Consider the following 23,276-nt stretch of genomic DNA (forward strand, 5'->3'; position numbering starts at 1 on the left):
TGGGCGGGGCCTCCCAGGAGTACACCTTTTAGGGCTGCGGGCAGAGGCTGCGGTTTAGGAAGCCTAACGAGTGCGAGAGGAATCCGTACGTGGCTGTTGTGTGGAGGCTGTGCGGTGAGTGCTGCCATCCGCCCTTCCCGCCGCGGCCCTTCCTGCCGAGGGAGCCCTGGGCCCGCTCCCTCCATCCTCCCAAGCTCTGCGCCCGCCCCGGCGACCTGCCCCGGCCTGCAACTGCTCCGGGGAGGAGGACGTGGGCACGGTCCTTGCAGCGGATCCTTTGTTATGGCACCACGACGGGTGCGAGAACGTGCACTGAAGCCTGCTTAGCGAGACACCCGAGGGGGTGGGCGAGACCAGGGGAGGTGGAGGCCGAGAAACGGAGATCTGGCTGGAGATACGGAGCCCGGAGGACTGGAGGATTGAGAGGCCGGGCCGGGAGCGTCGAGGCTGGGTTGCAGAAGAGTCTGGCCCCGGGGCCCCGGGGTGAGGGTGGGGGGCGCCGGGGCCGGGTGGTAGGAGGTTGGAGCTGGAGCCGAAGGCAGCGGGATGCTTGAGAAGTGAGGGTGGCTGGGACCTTGGGCTGAAATTGGGTCGGGAAAAGAGGAGCGGATGACCCGCGCCAAAAAAACGGAGCCTCGAGAGGGCGGGAGGCGAGCCTGGTGCTGCTGAGAGTCGCGGACTGATCCTCCTATTACTGGAAGAGGGCTTGGTCTCTGCTGCTTTTCTCTGTCTCGGGCCTAGATTTTTTCGGGCTGATTGTGTGACTCAGTTTTCCAGAGAAGTAAATTCCACTGAATTCCATTTCCTTTTCAGACCCGCAGGCTTCCATAATTCCTTGCAGTTCTTCCCTGTGATTATGTATTTGTTGCCAAAGTCACCTGGGAGCTGCTTTAAAGTCCCCTCAGGCCATGTTGAAAAGGCTGCCTTTCCCAACCCTCCTCCCTCTTGATTTCAGTGGGTCTGTTCTAAAGCCATGCAGTCAGTAGTTGCCCCTGTCCCTGTACTCAGTAAGTGGCATCCAAGCCAAAAATGAGCGTTCTCAGCTGCCTCTCCCTCCCTGTTCCTTCCCCAATTAGCCATCAAGCCACCAGGACCTCCTAAATATTGGTGAGCTCTGTCCACTCCTCTCCATTTTTGAGAACCACCCTAGGCTCTTAGCTAGCTACAGCAGCCTCCTTATTGGCCTCCACACTTCCAGACCCTTCCCCCTGCCCTCCATTCCATTCTTCACAGCGCAAGCTGAATGATCCTTATAAAATAGAATTCTAGAAGGCTGCTCCTTTGGGCATAGGACAAACTCCAACCCTTTAACAAGGCTAACAAAGCCAAGCATAGGTTGGCGCCTTAGTCCCCTCCCTTGTTTTATCTTTCTTTATATCACCATTTCATTTACTGAACAGCCAGGCTGATCTTCAGACCTATTCTCTGCCTGGAACACTCTGCATTCCCTCTTTCCCTTCATTGCATCACTTTCACTTGAGGAACTCCCACTTACGTTTCTGTTCTCATTAAGTACTTCAAGGTTAAGTCTTCTATTATGAGTTCCTTTTGCATCCTACATTTCATAAAAAGCAAATGGCATATCCTTTGCAGTTGCTTGTCTACTCTCTTCCCTAATAGTTTGTAAGCAAATTCCATGAGGGACTATATTTATCTTGTTATCTTGTTGTTCCTTATTGTTTTTCTCCATATATATATAGGGTCTGGCACAAGTAATACCCACACTACAATATTATGCTTTTTAATAATTATGCCCTATCTAGAAAACATAAACCTATTTTGGGTTTACTTAGCAAAGTATAATTAAAAGATGAGAATTAGAAAGAAATGGTAGAAGTGAAATATGGAGTCACTGTGACAATGTGAATTTGCAAGATAGTAACAGGTGCTAAGGAAGGTGGTGCGCAGCCACTTTGTGTTGGAGTTACATGATCTCCAAGAATGACTGTAAAGCTTAAGTCTTCCCTATCACCACCTGATTTTGAGCTTTGGTTTTGCTTTGCTCTTTTGCAAAAAAAAGAAAAAAAAAAGGCTTTGAAAGTTAGAATGTGTTTTAATGAACAATTACTGGAGTGTGGCAATAAAATCTGTTCACAGTTAAAAGAAAAGAACCATTGTACCTAATTAAATCAGATTTGCTTTTGCTCTTTAAAAAGGGCCTTGCTTCCTGCCTGTTTAAGAAACTGACGTGTTATCTGATATAGGCAGTTACAGTATTTCTTTACTGTTTTGCTTTCAAAACCAATTTCACACAATCTACTGCTTCATCCCCCTCCAGAGCTAAAAGGCAGTCTTTATTTTCATGTATGGCTTTAAAACAATTTTGGTGCCTACTATTAGATCTTTAAACTCTGCCTCAAATAGGGGAAGCACTGGTTTTTGCACCCCAACAAAGAGGTGGGAATTCTTAGACTGTTAGATAGTGTTTTGTACACATGTAACAAATGTAGTGGAGGGGAAGAGGTAGGTATTTTGTTGTCAGAACACTCAAGGCCAAGTCCCAAGGCTGCCACTTACTAGCTCATTCATAAGTTAGGCATAAATCAGATATACACACCTCACAGGGTTATTGGGATAAAATGAGATGTCTGTTGACTATGCTTTGTAGCTAGATAATGTTACTTCTCTGCCTATTTTGTTCTTACCTGCATATTGCTTATAGAGCTTCTGAATTAGTGTGGAGTAAGATAAACTCTGATCCCTACTGAGCACTGTGTGGCAGTTCCCTTGTGGAGCTGAATAAGGGAGTCCAGGTGTGAGTCCCACACAGGGACAGGCTCCTTGGCTCCAACCACAACTCCATACACAGGTTTACTGCAGTGCTCTGCACACAGTTCAATAAATTATGACAGTGCCGGTGACAAATGAATAAATACTACTGACTACCGACTCTGACTTTTCCCAGTTTCAAACCTTCCCTGGCAGGCAGGGTTTCTTTAATCCAGTGGTTGTAAACCAGAATGTGCTTCTGCAGAGGAGTGGTTCTGAGCAGGAGGGAGGAGATGCTAGAGGTTGTAATTTTTATAAAAGGCATCCAAGATCCTTCATTCTATATTTATTTTATGCAACATATGACTTTAAACCGTGGGGAAACAATTCCAGCCTGTCTTCCTGGTCCTGGGGCCCTTCCAGAGAAAAGGAAAGAATGTTTTGATCTGTTTGTACGGCACAACTGAACTTAGTTTAGTTTACTCTGTTTTATTTTACTTGATGCTCAGTGTTTTTTCACCTTAATTACAAAGTAAATATTAAGAGATTGACTACCAGGTCTAATGGCAATGTCCAATTTGGTGATTCTTAAAATTCCCCAGAGAAATTCAAAGACCAGATGGGAATGAATTTCAATAAAACCTCTAGTACATTACAGCTGAAATCTGTTCTTATCCAAACTATTGTGAGAAGTCTGTTCTTTCTGTTTAAGTGACTAAATCTGGGTATGTTGACTGCTTTTGAGACTTTGTCCTCTCTAATAGGTCCTTTAAAAAAAAAAAAGATTTTATTTATTTATTTGACAGACAGAGATCACAAGGAGGCAGAGAGGCAGACAGAGGGAGAGAAGTGATCCCAGGACCCTGGGATCATGACCGGAGCCGAAGGCAGAGGCTTTAACCCACTGAGCCACCCAGGCGCCCCTCTAATAGGTCATAAATACAATCCTGATGTTTCTCAAACTCTTGGCAAAATTATAACCTTCCCAGAAGTCATAATGGAAAGGCTTCACTTTGACTTTACAGGCATATAGAAAATATCTTAATAACATGAAACCAGATATTTGACTTTTAGAAGATTACCCAGTGGTATCAAAAACACCATAACTGTCATTCCTATTTTGTTCATTAATTAGAGTAAGTGCGTTTACTATTTCAGTATCTCTGCTGTCCGTTTCTGTCATGTTCTTTTTGTTCTCTGTCTCATCTTAATGAGAGCTTTTAGGTTATGGATTTTAGTTTCCTTCCTTGAAACTCTGGAGAGTATTACCCTAGTCATGTGGAGGAGTGGGAGTCTGCCCTCTCAAGGCAGACAGATCCCGGTTTGAGGACTAGCCAGAAAGACCTGAGTAAATAATAAATGTGTACCTAAATAAGTAAAAGTACCTTTTGGCTCAGAGGCTAGCCCAGATGAGCCAGCATCAAGAGGAACTGTTTGTACATGACACTTGTACAGAACCCTCAAATCACATAAGGCATTGTGATTCTTTGGCCATTTCTTTGGCTATGTGTTTTGGTAAATCTTTACTCATAATTTTTTTTTTTTTTTTTTTAGATAGACCCATGATCCATGATAGATGATTCATAAGTGAGCAGTATTCATTCTGATGTCACGTTTGGAGATTTCAAACCAGGCGTTATCCTTTGCCTCAGCTTCCTTTTAGGCAGGCCCTAGGAGTAGGCTACTGCTGTGTGACAAGTTAGCAGAGTAGAATCTGGCAAACTTTACTCATCTAATGTCTTATTTTGAAATCTCTACCATAGGCACACTTTCAAACTGTTCGTTTATAATAACAGGGTTTTGTGGGCTTCTTAATTTTTAACACTTTATAACTTGATATCAAAATTTCAGTTTTAGAAATTAATTTTCATTCTGCTGCCTTCACTGTAGATCATTTATCCTGCTTTACTGCATTATTGCAATATACAATGGTCTCTTTAGTCGGCTAACTAGAATAGAAATAGGAAAACATTATGACTTTTCACTTGTTTAGGAAAACAGCATAAAATGTTTAAATACCTATTTTAGAGTGACCATACATTTATACCGACAACCTTTTTTTGTTTTTGTTTTTGTTTTTGTTTTTGAAGATCTGTTTGTAGCAGCTTCAGTGGCAAGCATTAAAGGGGTCTAGGAACTAGGAAAGTAAGTCTAAGACCCCAGTTCTAATTGCCATCTAATGCCAGTTGGTCTATTACAATTTCTCCAGGATCTAATATATGTTTAGAAATGTATTTTATTATCAGCAGCATCCTGAGTTGATGGAAAAAATTACATACATCAGTATGGGAGAATCAGTGATAATTTCATTGCTGTGCTAGGATATATTTTTTGAACGCTTTTGGTATGTTTTCTTACTTATGTTTTGTCAAATGAAAGTGTTCTAAGAACTTAAAGTCCTGTGATCACTGAGAGTGTTAAATATTTCCCTTGAGGGATCATTTTTTTATCCTTCTAAGATGAGATCACCATCCCCAGTATAATTTGTATTCAGCCTGGCATTAGCTAATGGAGGTGACGTAATGCTAAGTGTGACAAGTTCTGCAAGAACCAAAGTTCTTTCTCCCAAGAGTGTGGATGTGGTGTTTCCATGTGGAAAAAGCAGATGGTGACAAGAAGAGAGTAAATGTGCACATGTCTGATGCAATGGGGATTTTATTTACCACCGTGTAAATTTGTGATAATATACGAAGGTCAGCTGATCCTGTTGCAATATATATGGTTCAGGTACTGATAAAGAAAGCAATGAAACTCATAGTGCGTGTTCCTGAGAAATCCTTATCATATAGTATAAGACACTGTTTTAAATCTCATTCTAAAGAATTCATATTTTTTTCCTTCCAGCCACCAACTGCCTTACTGAAACAAAATCGTCCATCTCATGCCTAATATCAAATATCATTAAATTACAATTACTTGTATTAGGCTTGATCTTTATGAAACTTTCTTTAACTATTAAAAGTGACTTGGTTAAAGTTCAATAAATGTATGAAAAGGAAGTGAGTACTTAAAAATCACCTACTATTTAGGTGCAATCTTAACATTGATATGAGCCAAGAAGCCAAACCGCCTGGGTGGCTCAGTTGGTTGGACGACTGCCTTCGGCTCAGGTCGTGCTCCTGGAGTCCCGGGATCGAGTCCTGCATGAGGCTCCCAGCTCCATGGGGAGTCTGCTTCTCCTTCTGACCTTCTCCTCGCCCATGCTCTTTCTCACTCTCTCTCTCAAATAAATAAATAAAATCTTTAAAAAAAAAAAAACAACTCTGGAAAGCAGAGCACTATTTAAATTTAAAGTTTCTATAAGGGTAACATAGTTTCATCCCATAGCTTTATTGTTGGCAAGAGATAAAAGGTTGGTAGGAGTTAGTATTTCTGTCTAAGAATTGTGGCACTGTTTGCAGGAGTGTTTGACGTGAGATCTTAAAGACCTCAATCATATGTGGGAACCCATCAGCTTTTAGGGGGTCCTGAACACATACTGTGTATCCTACGTTTGGAAAACCCATCCACAGGGCCAATTTGAAGCAAACTGGGGCCAGAAAGGACATGGCAGGAGCTCTAGGTTCAGCTTTAGAAATTTCCATTTTTATTAAGTCTTCTTTCCCATTCTGTTTTTTTTTTTTTAAGATTTTATTTTTATTTATTTGACAGAGAGATCACAAGTAGACAGAGAGGCAGGCAGAGAGGGGAGCCCAACGTGGGGCTCGATCCCAGGACCCTGAGATCATGACCTGAGCTGAAGGCAGAGGGTTTAACCCACTGGGCCACCCAGATGCCCCCATTCTGTTTTCATTCCAGATTTACTACAGGCTGGTCATAAAGTCTTGAAACATAGATAATATTATTTTCTTATGGACTGTAATATAACAATAAATCACTTACTATGTATTTGCCTCTGGTTTGAAATTGTTAGCCACTCTGTAACTATTCTCTCACTTCATCAACTTAACCACAACTTTGTTTTTTCAATCATGGATGGATAATTGTTTTGCATTATAGTCTGCCCAGTTAGAATTGGCATGCATGGGGCAATTGGGCTCTATATTTATGGTTTAAGAATGTTTGAGGTTTCTTGTACTTAATCTATGTTTGTGGTATGTGTGAAACAGAAAAAGAAAGAAAAAGAGGGAGACTAGAACATGGTACAGAGCAGCCAAGAAAAGATTGCTACTTTCTTTTTTTTTTTTTTTTAATGTATTCATTTGACAGAGAGAGAGATCACAAGTAGGCAGAGAGGCAGGCAGAGAGAGAGAGAGAAGGAAGCAGGCTCCCCTCTGAGCAGAGAGCCCGATGTAGGGCTCGATCCCAGGATCCCGAGATCATGACCTGAGCTGAAGGCAGAGGCTTAAACCACTGAGCCACCCAGGCGCCCCGAGATTTCTACTTTCATAGTAGTAGCATTCCCGTTTTTGTCATTCTTGAAACAGGGCTGAAGGTTGAAATTGACCACACAATCCTGGTTGATGCAATCTATCCCGTCCTATAGATATTATTTTATAAGATAAACTTTGTTACTATTTTCTAGGTTAAAAAAAAAATAGATGTTGTAGAAAATACAGGAAAATATCAAGGAGTAAATAAGTAGCCAGTAATCCCATCACCCAGAGATAGCCACTGTTGGATGATAGGTTAATGTGTGAAGATGCTGGATAATTACTTTGGGTCTTTTCTTGTATAGAAAATTGAGATTATATTATTTTATAAAACTTTATAACCTATTTTTACTTAGCCTTATAAGCATTTCCTGCATAATTTAGTTCTTTAAAAAAGTTTTATAGCTGTTTTAACTAACGTATGGATATACCACAACGTAATTATTCTCAATTCTCAATGTTCTTCTCTCCCCTCCTTCCCTTTCCCTCCTCTTCCCACTCCCTCGGGTTATTTTTTCTAGACTATGTTCTTAGAAGTATAATTTTACCAGATCAAAACTTCTAAGTTTTTATTGAGGGATAGGAGGACATAGCAAGATGTTCTCAAGAGATAATACCAATGTATGCCCCTTGTAGTAGTGTATGAGAATGCCGATCTCCCACACCCCTGCTAGCATTGTATGTGATTGGTTTTTGGTATTACTTGATTATAATATATGGGTAAATATACATGAAAGTACACCTTGGACATTTTGGGATTCTTGTCTCAGAGTTTATCTTCTAAATATAGAGAAAATAGAAGCGATCTTATAAGAAGTACCTCATCCTTCTTGCCTCACATTCGCTCTCCTTCCACATGTACCCCAATAGTTTGCCCTCCTTCTCCTTCTGGGGGATGAACCCTTACTTGTTCTTAGCTGAGACTAAGGCCTCCCCATAGGTGAGAGATCTGCAAATCCTTCACTCCTTCAGGAACTTTCTCTCCTCTTGCCTTATTAATTTCTCACTTTACACAGATCATTCTCATCAGCATGAAAGCAAGCCTTCCATGGCCCATCTTCAAAACCAAACAAAGCAAGAAATCTCTACCTCTCGTCCCCCTCCAGCTCCTATGCCATTTCTCTTTTCCCCTTCCCTGCAAAACTGCTTGCTCACTTGTGTTCTCTTTACTCCTTTTTGTTCTCCCATTTTCTCCCTAACCCACTGCCATAACATTGATCCTTTTAAACTATAATATTTGAAAATTGGCTGTTGTATAAATGTAGAATAAATATGTTTCAGGTACTTTATTTAATTAATAATAGAACCAGTAAGAGACTAAGACCAGTTCAAAGGAGAATTAGAAGAGCAAACAGATGGTTAGGTATACTGAGATGAATCTGCTAATAGAGGCAGAACTGGTTAATATCCTACAGGGCAGTGAAACATAATTTGGAAGGGTCATTTTTCTATAGGTCAAAAATCAGTATCATTGAAAGACAAAATTCATTTTTTTGCTATAGGCAAGAACCATTAGCATGGCTATCCATTTTCTATGACTTAATTTCCTACAGAGTTGTAAAATAACCTAGTCATTACAAGGTCAGATAAAGAGTTAGTAACCAAAATCTGTAAGGTGCTTATCAAACTCAACAACCAAAAAACCAAATAATCCACTTAAGAAATGGACCGAAGACATGAATAGACATTTTTCGAAAGAAGACATTCAGATGGCTAACAGACACATGAAAAGATGCTCAACCACAGCCATCAGAGAAATACAAATCAAAACCAAGATGAGGTACCACCTCACACCTGCAGAATGGCTAAAATTACAATACAGGAAACAACTGGTGTTGGCAAGGATTCAGAGAAAGGGGAACCATCTTAACACTGTTGATAGGAATGCAAACTGGTGCAGCCACTCTAGAAAACAGTATGGAGGTTCCTCAGAAAGTTAAAAATAGAACTACCCTATGACCCAGCAATTGCACTACTAGATATTTACCCAAAGGATACAAACACACTGATTAGAAGGGGCACCTGCATTATCAACAATAACCAAATTATGGAAAGAGCACAAATGTCCATCGACTGATGAATGGACAAAGAAGATACGCTATGTGTGAACACACACAAACACACATATATACTCACAATGGAATATTACTCCGCCATCAAAAAGAATGAAATCTTGCCTTTTGCAACGACATGGATGAGTTACAGTGTACTATGCTAAGCAAAATAAGTCAGAAAGACAAATACCATATGATTCCACTCAAACGTGAAATTTAAGAAACAAGACATGGAGGAAGGGTGGAAAAAGAGAGGGAGGCAAACCATAAGAGAGTCTTAACTATAGAGAACAGAAGGGTTGCTGGTGGGGAGGGGATGGCTAAATGCATATGGGTATTAATGAGGGCACTTGGGATGAGCACAGGGTGTTGTATGTAAGTGAGTGATCGCCACATTCTACTGCTGGTATCAATATTACTTTCTATGTTAACTAACTAGAATTTAAATAAGAACTTAAAAAAAAAAAGACACGCTATAAAGTCAGCGAATCCTCAAGATTCTTCTAGACCATGCCCAGCACCACACTGAAATGGTATACAATAATTACTTTTGCCCATTTCCAGGTGTTAGACAATTTTTCCTCATAATCCCCACTATACCCATGACCTTCTTGCCAAAGCCAATGGTCTGTCCTCAACTGACTTGAACTCTTAGCAAATTTAAAGCATGGAAAATTCCTTGAAAGACTTCTGCATGCTTTGGTATACAGCATTCATCTGACTTCTCCCCACTTACCTCCCCTCCTCATTTCAGTCATCCTTCTTAGTCTCAGGCTGGCCTTGTAAATAGCAGAGTGCCCTGTGTATCTCCAGTACTGATCTCTCCCTGAGTTCCAGACTCTTAACTACATATATCCAGTGATCAGCTCTAATCTAAGCCACCATCATCTCTTTCTAGAACTATTCTGTAAGGCTTTCCATTGGCTTGTGTGCCTCTACCCCAGTCTTCTACAGTTGATTCTCCACTCAGCAGCCAGAGTGATCTTTTTAAAGCATGCCGTCCCACCTCTGCTTAAAACACACCAATGGTTTTTCCTTGCAACCAGAATAAAACCAAAGCCGCTCTTGGCTCCTGAGGGCCCTATGTGATCTCACCTTCCCTACTTCATCTCTCTTTATGCCTTCCCTTCTTCTACCATGCACTGGTCAAAATGGTCTTTGTTCTGTACCATGAATAACCCAAACTTTTTCAGGGACTTTGTACTTCTTGGTCCTTCCCAGCAAAGATAACTTTTGTATCATTTAGGTCTTGATATAAACATTACTCGAGAGATGGCTTCCTCAACCAGCTTAGCTAAAGTAGCTTATACTTCCAGTCTCTCTATTACTTTACCCCATTTTCTTTTCTTCGTGGTCCCAATTAGTGTCAGAAATCTTACTATCAATCTGTAATTATTCTTCCTTTCTAGGATGAAAGTTTGAAGGTAAGAACTTTGTCTTGTCTTCCACTCCATCTTGGTGCCTACAGTGATACCTGTTACAAAGCATGTGCTCACTAAGGTTGTATTCACCATCTTCCCTTGGTTTTCTAGAAAGCCTATAGGAAACAAGATGGTAGAAAAGCAGAGTCTTTGTTAGAAAAGCAAAAGAAAGACTGGCTTTGAGAGGAAGTAAAACACTGCTCTCCTCTGTGGTTGAATTGAAATGGTCATACTTCCTTTCTTCCATATTCTTGTCTCCATCTTTTCTCATCATAGGTTCACATGGTATTTAGGGAGAAGGCAGGAATGAAATTAGCTTTGGAGAACAGAAGAGGTCTCCTTAGCTTTGGGCTTAGGAAAAGGGTGGGTTTGGTAGGGATTTTCAGTTTGGGATGATGAAAAAGTAAGTTCTAGGGATGGACGGTGGTGATAGCTATACACTAATGTAACTGTACTTCATGTTACTGAGTTATATACTTAAAATAGTTAAGATGGTAGATTTATGTATCACAAATTTTTTTTAAAATTTAAAAGTGGTGAGGAATGCTAGGACTTTCTGTAAAGGCTTTTGTGGTTGGCTGAGACCTATTGATGGGCTTTTATATCCTTTTACGATTTCTGATCTTACTATACGAGTCAGGTTAAAGTTGTATTTTGATTTGTATTTTTGCGGTTGCCAGGGCTTCTAGAGGCTGGAGAAAGTCAAGAATTTGGGGGTCTGTTTTTCTCTTTTCTTCATTTAGGGAGACAGATTGCCATGGGAAGTACTTTTACTTCTGGAAGGCCAGAGAAGACATGGGAGAACTCCAGAAGACAAGTAGTAAGGAACTGACTTCTTCAGAGGCAGCAGAGCAGAGTGGAAGGAGAGGGCCTGAGTCACTTAGCTCTGTGACTGTGGACAGAGTCATTTAATAACTAGAAATCGGGTTTCCTGACTCTCAGGAGTGTTGGGAAGAGGAAAGATGAGATGCCTAGCACAGTGCCTGCTGTCTATTAAGTCCTCCGTGGGTGCCTGCTGCTCCGATCATAAGGACTCGCTCACCGTGTCAGGTCCACTGGAATTGTCTGATGGAAGACTGAAAGCAGAAACTTTAGTTCTCTCTTCCAGGTTTCCCTGGCCATTCTACCGCCCTAGATGAGTAGGTGGAATTCTCAAGCCCAGTTTCAGAATAAAGATTACATGGAAGTTTGGACTTCCTGATGCTGTATCTTTTGAGAATCTAAAGCATTGTAGCATAGTAGCATGTGAGCTATACCATTGTGATGGGAAGTTTCTGGGTTTCGTCTCGACTGTGCGGCCTTGGAAGACTAAGTTCTTAGCAATGAATGACCTGATCTGTTGTGAGAGAAACAAATTGCAGTCTGTATCTTGATATGGTGGGAGTGGATAAATGTAAATATTTATTAAGCTGTGTGCTTCTTACCTGTACACTAAATGAAGTTCATAGCTCAGTTAAAAAAGAAAGGAGAAAGAAATGGACTACATTGCACATACTTTTAGAAAGGATTATAGCTCTCAGGTTTGACCCCCAAAAACCTTTAACAAGAGAGGAGAAGCTGAGCCAGGAGTGGTAATACCAGTGGTAAAATGTCCATATATAGCATTGGAATAATTAATATAATGCAGTGGTCTTCTAATGACAGATTAACTCCTGTCTTCTTTATATTCCAGTTAGAAGTATCCATGGAGAACAGTGAACACACAGTGGATGCAAAATCCATTAAAAATTCAGAAACGTGAGTATTTCTATTGGATATATTCTATTCTATAATATATTCCTATATATTCTATTATGTTATATATTCTATTATATATTCTATATATACTCTATATTCTATATATAGGTATTCTAATCTATTCTATAATATATTTCTAATAGAAAAATATTCTATTTCTATACTTTATAATGAAGGAAAGATGTGTAGGTAATACAGCAGACTTGAAGGAACGGGGAAGCAGAAAGGGCTTTCAAACTCAAGAGAACCAGCTGACATCTCCCTTGGCAGCTGCGTGGCTTTTGCACGTGTTAACTTATCCTCCCTGAATCTCGTCTTTCAAACCAAACTTTCATGATACTGTGGGGAGGGCACAAGGCACGATGAGGTACAGCGCCTGCCCCGTAGTCAGAATCCCCAACCTGCAGAAGGATGCCTTAGGAGAGGCAGAACTTTCAATTCTTCTGTGCCTCCCAAAATCTGTCTGTAGGATGACAGCTTTTGTGTTTGGAGGAGATTTTTTGGCTTTCTGTTTATTTATGAGTTGTTCTTTTTCTTTAAAGATTTTGTTTATTTATTTGCCAGAGAGAGCCCAAGCAGGGGGAGCAGAAGGCAGAGGGAGAAGCAGGCTCCCTGCTGAGCAAGGGGCCGGACACGGGGCTCGATCCCAGGACCCCAAGATCATGACCTGAGCCGAAGGCAGACATTTAACCAACTGAGCCACCCAGACATCCCTATTTATGAGTTTTAGAACTAAAATGAAATGCCAGTTCTGAGTCTGGGGAAGAACTGCCTGCTTTTAGGTGATCTTGCCCCATCTGTTTTTCTGTCTTCCTCTTTCCAGTAGTTTGCTTATTAATGCTTCCCATAACCAGAAGATGGAGAAAGGATAAAGATCAGATGTAAACACCATTAATGTAATTCATGTCATTATCCACTTGGGATCCCCTGTGGAACTTTGAATTCTGAAAGTTTCTTCTGAGACCCGGTATTATTATTTTGGACAAAAATCACAGTAATTATTTAGTGATCTTCATACTAAACAAAAGTATTACAGAACAATCACCAGGTTACCAATAATGATTTAGCAGTGTCTGCTTAACTGAAGAGATTTATTAGAAACTAAACTTTTTTTTAGTTTTTTAAAAGATTTTATTTATTTGATGACAGAGATCACAAATAGGCAGAGAGGCAGGCAGAGAGAGCGAGGAGGAAGCAGGCTCCCCACCGAGCAGGGAGCCCAATGTGGGGCTCAATCCCAGGACCCTGAGATCATGACCTGAGCCGAAGGCAGAGGCTTAACCCACTGAGCCACCCAGGTGCCCCAGAAACTAAACTTTTGAAATATAATCTCATTTTAGAAGGTTTGGGGTCTTTTATTTATTTTTCAAACCTTTTTAAGTGACTTAAAAGGTTTCCTACCTTTTCATATCATACAGAATATAATTTAATAGCAAATTGCACAGGAGCTCAAAACAGATTTAGGTCTGTTTCAATCCGATAATAAGTTATGCTCGTGTTCCTTGGCTTTTGAATCTGCTCAGCGTCAGGCATGTCCCCCTCCCCATGCAGCTATCCATTTGCTGGTAGAGGAGCTCTCCCTCCTAAGGAGGCAGCAGGGGTGGAGGGGAATTACAGTTCTGGGATCCACCATTTATATATTTTCAACAAGTCACTTGGCTTTCTGAGCATAAATTTTCTCACCCGTAAAATGTGGGGATCTTCATTGTTAGCTAAATATAGTTGTTTCTGACCTCGACTGCTTTAATTTACTATTTTAATCTTTTTCCAACAATGTTTATAGAATTGTATATAATCTGAAATATTCTTGGGTTAAATGCATGAGGACGTGGACTTGAGGTGTTGATGTTTGGTGACCCTAGACCTGATGTGTCCTGATCCTTGGACTAGATCAGACGTGAGGCCTGCCATCTATTTTGGTCAAGTTTTATTGGGACATAGCCACACACATTCCTTTACATGTCATCCTGGGCTACTTTCACCAGTAGAATGGAGTAGCTGCTTCAACAGAGACTGTACGAACTGCAAATCTCAAATACTTAATGTTTGGCTTTTTTGAAAAAAAAAAGGTTTTTGATCGTGGTCTAGATAACAGGTTTTTGGATAAGTTTCCTGCAGACAACTATTTCCAATTCTTTACAACAGTGATCTGTGTATTAACTGTTAATTTGTTCAGCTCATAGTGTTTAAAGAACAATTTAGGAATGGTGAAAAATATCATGCTTTGAGATGTATTTGCATTTTTTCAGTTTCTTCTCATTTTCAGGGTATTTTTAAGATCTTCCTCTTAACCTTGAGAGATAAATATCTCACAAGCTATAAGAAATTTAAGAATTTTAAACTATAAAATACATTTGGTGAAATTTTATAAAAATTTAGAGGAAAACTTAAAATGTAGAGAGTAAAAACCTGAACTCTGAAGTCTGACAGGTGTGCTCACCCTTGGCTCTGACAGTGTCTGTGTCACCCTCAGCACTGAGCCTCGGGGTACGCATTTCCACATCTGTGAAATGGTTTCTCATGAAATTTAAATCAGGAAAGGCCTATAGCACAAAGCCTGACATTCATTCAACAAATGTGAACTGTTCTTATGTATTATAAAATTTGTATTACTGTGAACAGCAGCATCGATCATTTCTACCTTTGTTAACTGTTTTTTGATTTCCAAACAGAAAGATCTTACATGGAAGCAAATCAGTGGACTCTGGAATGTCCTTGGACAACAGTTATAAAATGGATTATCCTGAAATGGGTTTATGTATAATAATTAATAATAAGAACTTTCACAGAAGTACTGGTATGTACCTTAACGTAATTTTTAGTCCTCTTCAAATATTGTACCATTTACGTTTGGTATAATATGAAAAATAGAACTGATATTATTCGTTAGTAAACAATAACACAGAATAGCCACAAAGTAAAGATGGAGCAGGACCCTACACATAGTCCATCACGAACTCTTGATCTTCTGCCCATTATCAGAATTTCTCCCTCTTCCAACAGCTAGCTTCCCATCTGTATGTTGGCTCTCCTGCCCCAAATTCTGTAGAACTCTTGCTTCTTTATCCTTCTGCTCCCTCTTTCATTCTAACAGAAAGATTGCAACAAATAAGGAGGAGTATATTTTTCTTTCCCAGAACTGTGTGAGGCACCTCGTAGGTATTATCTCATTTAATTTTTGCAACAATTCAGAAAAATAATCACAATTAGATGCAGAAAGGTTAAAATTCTGACACAGAGTTCACACAGATCGTTTAGTAGCAGAGCTGGGACTTGGCCTTGGTGTGTGCCTGACCACGCCCCACCCCAAAGTCTGAACTGAGTCCACCTCCTTCCAGTGAAGCACTGCTTCACTTCTTTGTATCTTCATTTGCTCTATTGACTTTTTGCTTTCCCCCCACAAAAATGACAGAACCCCATCTTTTTTTTTTTTTTTTTTATCAGAGAGAAGGGGAGAGAGCGAGCACAGGCAGACAGAATGGCAGGCAGAGGCAGAGGGAGAAGCAGGCTCCCTGCTGAGCAAGGAGCCCGATGTGGGACTCGATCCCAGGACACTGGGATCATGACCTGAGCCGAAGGCAGCTGCTTAACCAACTGAGCCACCCAGGCGTCCCGACAGAACCCCATCTTAAAGAGACCTTTCTTTCACCTTGCTTCCTCTTAAGCTATGATCTGATTTTTATCTCTTCTAAATTTTTGAAAATATGGGCTGTAAGCTTGCCATCTTCACTTCTCTCCATCCCTCTTGAATCTCTTTTCTGTTTTCTACCTCTGCAGAAACTGCTTTCTTAAGTTCCCCATGGCCTGATCACTAAATCTCTCTTCTCAGTCTCTGTACTGGGTGTGACTCTACTGATATGGTTCAGAATATATATATATATATATTTAGAGAATATAAACCATCAAATCCCTTATAATCCCAGAAAGTTCATTAAAATGTGGATGTGTTGATTCTTTTTTTCCTGAGAGTTTCTTTCAAAGCTTAATTTCATTCATAATATGTAAGCAGTGTTGTATTCTGCTTGTTCCACTTAATGTAATGTAAGCATTTTTCACGTTGCTATATAATTATCAGATCTTTAAATTATTACATAGTATTCCATTTGCTTAATTTGCATAATTTATCCTATGAATGGACATTTGGGCTGTTTCTCCATTTCTTATTTTTTATATTTATATTGATGCTGTGATAATTCTTTGAATTGGCATATCGATCACATTAGACTTAATTTTTAATTAAAGAAATTAGAAGGACCAGATCCAATTTAGGAGGCCTTCTATTGGGCCAGTGGTGAAAATGGCCAGAAGAATCCAGGTTGCCCTGGAACGATAAGCAGAACTTGGTGTTAGAATAGTTATGGGGAAGGAGTAGTGGGAAAAATAGGTGTCTGAATCTGAACCAAAGTCTTCGTATTGCTTTTGGCTGTAAGTTGAGATGCCACCTTCAACCATCAGATACTCTACATCACGTTGCTAGTTATAATGCCCACTTCCTGTAGAATTTTACACTGTGGAACCTATTCTTTAACAGCCATAACCACAAATTACTTAACCCAGGAGTCTAACTTTAGCAATCAAATGAGCTCTTCTTCTGCTTTGAAATGTGAAGGTCAGGTCCTCACAGTGCTCTCCTGATAGTCTTGTGTTTTCTGTTCTACTGTTAAATGGCTTATGGGGCGCCTGTGTGGCACAGTGGGTTAAAGCCTCTGCCTTCGACTTGGGTCGTGATCCCAGGGTTCTGGGATCGAGCCCCATGTCAGGTGCTCTGCTCAGCGAGGAGCCTGCTTCCCTTCCTCTCTCTCTGCCTGCCTCTCTGCCTACTTGTGATCTCTGTCTGTCAAATAAATAAATAAAATATTTTAAAATAAACAAATAAATAAATAAATAAATGGCTCACAACCCAGGACCAGAATTCAGTCTCTTTGTCACATAGTTGCATGGTGTCGTCATCTTCTCCAAAGTCAAAACTTTGATGGCCTTATTTTAATTTTACAAAAATTACCTCTGGCCATAATACAAATTTCAGAAACTACAGATTAATAAAAGAAAAAGCATTAAAGTCACTCATAGTCACACTACTCAGAGATGCTCTATCAACAATATTTTGTGGGCATAGGCATTGAATATTTTTTTGTATTAATACATGTTATAATTTACTCAGTTCTAAGGTGTGTCTTCTCTAACACTTTGGCATTTTTAGATTTGAGCACATTGTATAGTCAATCTGTCCATTTATGTGGAGAGTACTCTGAAGGAGAAACTGAAGCCCAGAACCCCTGGGTACAGGACTGACGTTAGCCTTATTACTTCCAACAAGTTCCTAAACTTCTCTGTGCTCCCTCTCCCACATCTGTCCAAGTGAAGCTGGTCACAGTCACTGTCACACTGGTGTTTGGAAGGGTTGAAGGAAATTACTCATAGCAGGATGCCTGGTGAACAAGATTAATGTGGTAGTGGTTTGGGGGTTTTTTTTTTTTTTTCTGAAAGCATATTAAAGTAGTAATGGATCTTAAAATTGTTGGGAACCTAAAAAAATACAGTTCCTCTGAATGTGTGAGATGTGTGTATTGTTATATATAGCCTTTTTTCTTACACAAAAGTAGGACCCTGTTGTTTTACAGGGTTTTTAAATACAATGACCATTTCCCATGGCAAAATTTTGTCTATGGAAATTTTTTAAAAAAGATTTATTTATTTGAGAGACACAGAGAGAGAGAGAGAGGGAGGGAGGGAGGGAGAGATCAGGGGAGGGGCAGAAGGAGAGAGAGAATCCCAGGTAGACTCTGGGCTGAGCTTGGAACCCACTGCAGTGCTTGATCCCACATCCCTGAGATCATGACATGAGCCAAAACTGAGAGTCAGACGCTCAACCGACTAAGCTGTGTCATGTCTACAGAAATGTTAATGGCAACACAGTAGTCCATTATGTAAGTGAATCATAATTTATTTAACCGAACTTCTCTCGTTAAGCATTTCAGTTGTGTTTTTCACTATCTAAGCAGCTGTGAAAGATATCCTTCTGACCATAGCACTGATACAGCTTGCGTTGTGAAGTGTCTTATATGCTAAGAAACTAAAGAGACTTTGTGTTAGATCAAAGTCATTGAATTTTCTTATCAGTTGAAAAGATTTTATTCTGGATTGTGTGACTTGCTGAATAGTTTATTTCTGAGGAATTTTTTTTTTTTTTAATGCAGTTATAAGTAATCCTTTCTGTTTTCAAGGAATGGCACCTCGGTCTGGTACAGATGTAGATGCAGCAAACCTCCGGGAAACATTCACGAACTTGAAATATGAAGTCAGGAATAAAAATGATCTCACATGCGAAGAAATTTTGGAATTAATGGACAGTGGTAAGAAATAATTAAAAGAATGATGACCCCCGTTTATTGTCCAGTTTTATATTATGGTATAGCTATAATTATAATAATAAGGCATGAGAACTGGGGCACCATATTCTATATAATCCCACATTTTATATACATAAAGTAAAAGTTACTCATGCTACCTCCCTAACATGGTTTGAGGTATGTCAACTGCCCCAAGGTGGGTTTTGATGATCTCTCAGTTCTGTCCTCGAGTTTCTTCATCTTCTTCCTGTACAGTTTAAATATGATGGTATTTAAACTTGATGGGTGAATGAAGTTGTGTTGTTTTTTATGTTTATTTTCCTTACTTGTAAACATTTTTCCAGTCTCTAAAGAAGATCATAGCAAAAGGAGCAGTTTTGTTTGTGTACTTCTAAGCCATGGGGATGAAGGAATAATTTTTGGAACCAATGGACCTGTTGACCTGAAAAAACTAACAGGTTTCTTCAGAGGGGATTACTGTCGAAGTCTGACTGGAAAACCCAAACTTTTCATTATTCAGGTAATTTATACCTAAACAACTTAGTTATTGAGGATTAATTAGGGATTAATTTGCTCTTTTGTGGATTAGCCAATGGATTTATTTTTTTTCCCCTGAAGCTACCGAACTACTTTAACTTTTTTATTCATTTAAACTATCACTTACAAGATAGAGAATAAATATTCCTTTTAGACTTGAATCAAAAAGATTCCTCATTTAACATCCATGTTTACCCAGCCTTTACATTTCTTAGAAATAACAATTATATGTATACACACATAATGGTTTTTAATAAATTTTTTTTAAGTAGTCCACACCCAGCATGGAGCCCGGCATGGGGCTTGAACTCACAACCTTGAGGACAAGACCTGAGATCAAGAGTCAAAAGCTTAACCAACTGAGCCATGCAGGCACCCTTAAATGCTTATTTTCTAACTGCTAGGCCTGCCGAGGCACAGACCTGGACTGCGGTATTGAGACGGACAGTGGCGCCGAGGACGACATGGCCTGTCAGAAAATACCAGTTGAAGCGGACTTCCTGTATGCCTATTCCACGGCCCCTGGTAAGACAGTTACCAATAACAGACGTTACCTGGAGAGTCTAAACACAGAGCAAGTGTTCCAAAGGTTTCCAAGGTTTTCACATTCATAAACAGCTAACGGGTCTGTATTTTAAGGTAACAGAAGTGTCAGAAAGTCATCTTTAAGCAAAGTTTGGCTGGAAGGTGTGCATTTATAAGAAAGTGGGAGGATGGGGTAACCGGGTGATGGGCATGACGGAGGGCACGTATTGTGATGAGCACTGGGTGTTACGTACAACTAATGAATCGTTGAACACTACATCAAAAACTAATGATGTACTGTATGTTGTCTAACTGAATGTATTAAAAATAAAATAAGAGGGGCGCCTGGGTGGCTCAGTGGGTTGAAGCCTCTGTCTTTGGCTCAGGTCATGATCCCAGGGTCCTGGGATTGAGCCCCCACCCCCCTTTGGGCTCTTTGCTCAGCGGGGAGCCTGCTTCCCGCCCCCCCGCCTGCCTCTCTGCCTACTTGTGATCTCTGTCTACCAAATAAATAAATCATCTTAAAAAATAAAAAATTAAATTAAAAAATAAGAAAGCATACATCCACAGTGTCCTCCATGAACTTAATGCCAGATATTATAATATTGTATATTGTATATTGTAATATAGGGGATGAATTGTAATCTTATGATACGGTATGGTATGTGCTATATTGTCACATTTTCCAGGAATTCCTTGGAAGATGGAAAATAATAAAAATAAACCTGGATAGTGTGTGAGAGGGTAGAGTGGAATGGGGGAAAAGAAATAGGTTATTCCATATTATTGCAGTTGTGTTGTACCTGTCCTCCTATAAATAAGTATTGATTGACTGTGCAATTTATTTATTATACAGCTAACTCGGGGTGACACAAAGTTTGGAAATAGAGGACAAATGTATATTTAAAGAATGTTACATTTTTAAATATGCTCAATATGATTTCTTTTTAACCTCAAGACAGTTCCAAGTAAAGTACTTCCGAATTAGAAGCAATAGATCCGAGAGTTAATCTGAGAAAAAGTACAATGGATACATTGTGTTCTCTTTTTTTAGAGTTTTTGAATATTCTGTAATGTCTTTATCATACTTCGTCTGGATGCCTTGTAGACAAATTTAGGACATGCAAATGTGTGTATACATAAGCAGTTGATGTCTGGGGTGAATCAGTAATCTGATGGCAATATCATGCCTCTTAAAATGGTGTCTCTTACACGTTTGTCCCTGCATCTTTCACATGTTTCCCTCTTCCTCCCTATGAGAAGGGAAACCCAAACAAGAGAACTCGCCATGATTCAGCGGGGAAGGTAGCTCACACTCTTTTTTCCTTACCAAAAGGAGAGGTGTATGCACAATGCCAACCCCACCCCCAGCATCATCTCCCCTGAAACAAGAGGAGGTGTTTATTTCCTTTTTATGGCTGGTAATGCATGTGGATCTTTGTGCTTGTTTTTACCTTTGTGATTATACATAATCTATAAAATCAGATACTCATGGTACTTGGGTTGTTACTCTGCCTTGTAGGTTACTATTCCTGGCGAAACTCAAAGGACGGATCCTGGTTCATCCAGTCACTCTGCACAATGCTGAAACTGTATGCTCACAAGCTTGAGTTTATGCACATTCTTACCCGGGTTAACCGAAAGGTAGCCACAGAATTTGAGTCCTTTTCTCTTGACTCTGCTTTTCATGGAAAGAAACAGATTCCATGTATTGTGTCTATGCTCACAAAAGAACTGTATCTTTACCACTAAAGATGGATGGATGGTGTTTTTGGTTTTTTTATTTTATTTTTTATTTTGTTTAGTTCATATGCCAAGTGAGGAAATGGTTTAACTGATCCTGTATTTTCCTCTCATTTTAATCTAATCGAATACTTCACAGGGTACTTTGGAACCTGCTACTTTCCTAGCAATAAAACTATGAGGCTACCTCACACTCAGAATCAGGTAGCCGAAATTGAATTTAATTAGGAATAAATAAAAATGGATAGTAGTACAATCGTTGTGAGAGGAAATGTTTCTAAATCAACTGCCCTGAAAATTAACAAGTTTCAGTGATGCTGTTATGAATTTTTGAGTAATCATGAAAGAGGTTAAACACTGTAATTATAAATTTCAATGATCTTAACATGCTTCTCTATGAGAGTATGTACTCTGATTTTTGTCAAACCACAGACATGCTAATGGGGAATAATGTATCCTAGAATGTGGGGCTCCGTGGGCAGGGTCAAAGTCCTAAAGACCTACCTTGATTTTAGAATCAGGATTTGGAGACCAGTCAATTGTATTTTTTGGTAATTTGTCTGAGAGCATGGTTTTGTGATGTTGGGCCCAAGCATGTCTTTGTTGCAAAAAGTCATGTTTAGTATTGAAAAGGAAACTAAATATTTTGCCAGAGGAATTGTGAGCAAATCTCGTTGACTCTCGCGAGGAATTTAGCTAAATGCAACATCAAGAAGGGGTAGGCAGAGTTAGAACTGCAAGGTGCAGAGATGCAGCTATCCGCCAGCACCCAAATCCTGTCCTTTGTGCCTGAGCCAAATCTGTTGAGCTTCACATGCCAGCAAAATATGTGAAGAGGTGTTATGTAAAAACCTCACACTGTCGATCACGCTGCTAGTAGCGTGAATTAAAGAAACTCTACAGGAATGCACTAAAATACAACTTACTTAGTAACCTGTGAAATGCCATGAAAAACAATAAATCAATCAGCTGGGCACTCCGTCATTAGAAGATGGTCTGAGCCTGAGCAGAGACACTGTGGGCACAGCCTGTGTGATGAGGGCAGAGCCCTGGACCGGCTTTGGGAAAAGGCCCGCTAGCTAGTTTTTCCGTATGGACTAGTGTGCGTGGAAGATACCCCCCGACCCAAGGCAGGAATCTCCAAGAGAGCTAACCAACTCAGAAATTTCTGAGGTGGAAATTTTCCAAAGGTGCTAAGAATCACAGCAGAAACCATAGCACATTTTATGGTACAGTTTTTAAGCGTGTTATTTTCTGTTGAAGTTTACAGTCAAAGGTACAAAAAATGATAATTATAATGATGTCCCGTTCATTGAATGAAAGGCCCTTGGCACACAGGACCTTAGAAATTACCAGTCTCCCCTCTCCTCTGGTGCCTGGGGAAGCAGCCTCCACCATGGAGGCCCACCCCGCAGGCGGCCTCCCTCAGGCAGGTCCTGAGTCCTTGCTGCATCCCGGGGCCTCAGGGGTTTTGCAGTTGTGACATTTAAGGTAAGCTAGCTCTTGCTCAAAGAAAGAAACTGACATTTATAAATGACCACTCTTTGTTTTACCTGTGGAACTTTTTCTAGGTAAATAAGGCATGTCCTGGTATCTTGAGATGTGTTCCTGTGTGACTGTTTTGTAAATTTTTTTATTTCAAAATATAAATTTTAACTTAAATCACCAACATGTTCAAGTTTTTGTTGTTCTCATTTCTGATATGGTGCCGCTACCTCTAGTTTAAAAACAGTTTTAACCAAGATCTGGAGCTTGATTTAGAAAGCATGCAGCAGGATTTTGTCATCAAATATTTTGAGGTGGTGGTGAATAGGATAAGCAGAGCTC

At 39.9% G+C, this 23,276-nt stretch overlaps 1 protein-coding gene across 1 annotated transcript; it reads left to right on the forward strand.

Moving 5' to 3' along the window:
- On the forward strand, positions 1-23,118 carry CASP3 (caspase 3). Its single transcript, XM_044225635.1, has 7 exons — positions 1-114; positions 12,230-12,294; positions 14,967-15,091; positions 18,519-18,647; positions 18,989-19,164; positions 19,586-19,706; positions 21,229-23,118. Exons 2-7 carry the CDS (start codon positions 12,242-12,244, stop codon positions 21,456-21,458), a joined length of 834 nt encoding a protein of 277 aa, XP_044081570.1. The 5' UTR covers positions 1-114; positions 12,230-12,241; the 3' UTR covers positions 21,459-23,118.
- Positions 23,119-23,276: the final 158 nt, after the last annotated feature.

The sequence above is a fragment of the Neovison vison genome, chromosome 11 (genome assembly GCF_020171115.1).
Source record: "Neovison vison isolate M4711 chromosome 11, ASM_NN_V1, whole genome shotgun sequence".
NCBI lineage: Eukaryota > Metazoa > Chordata > Mammalia > Carnivora > Mustelidae > Neogale > Neogale vison.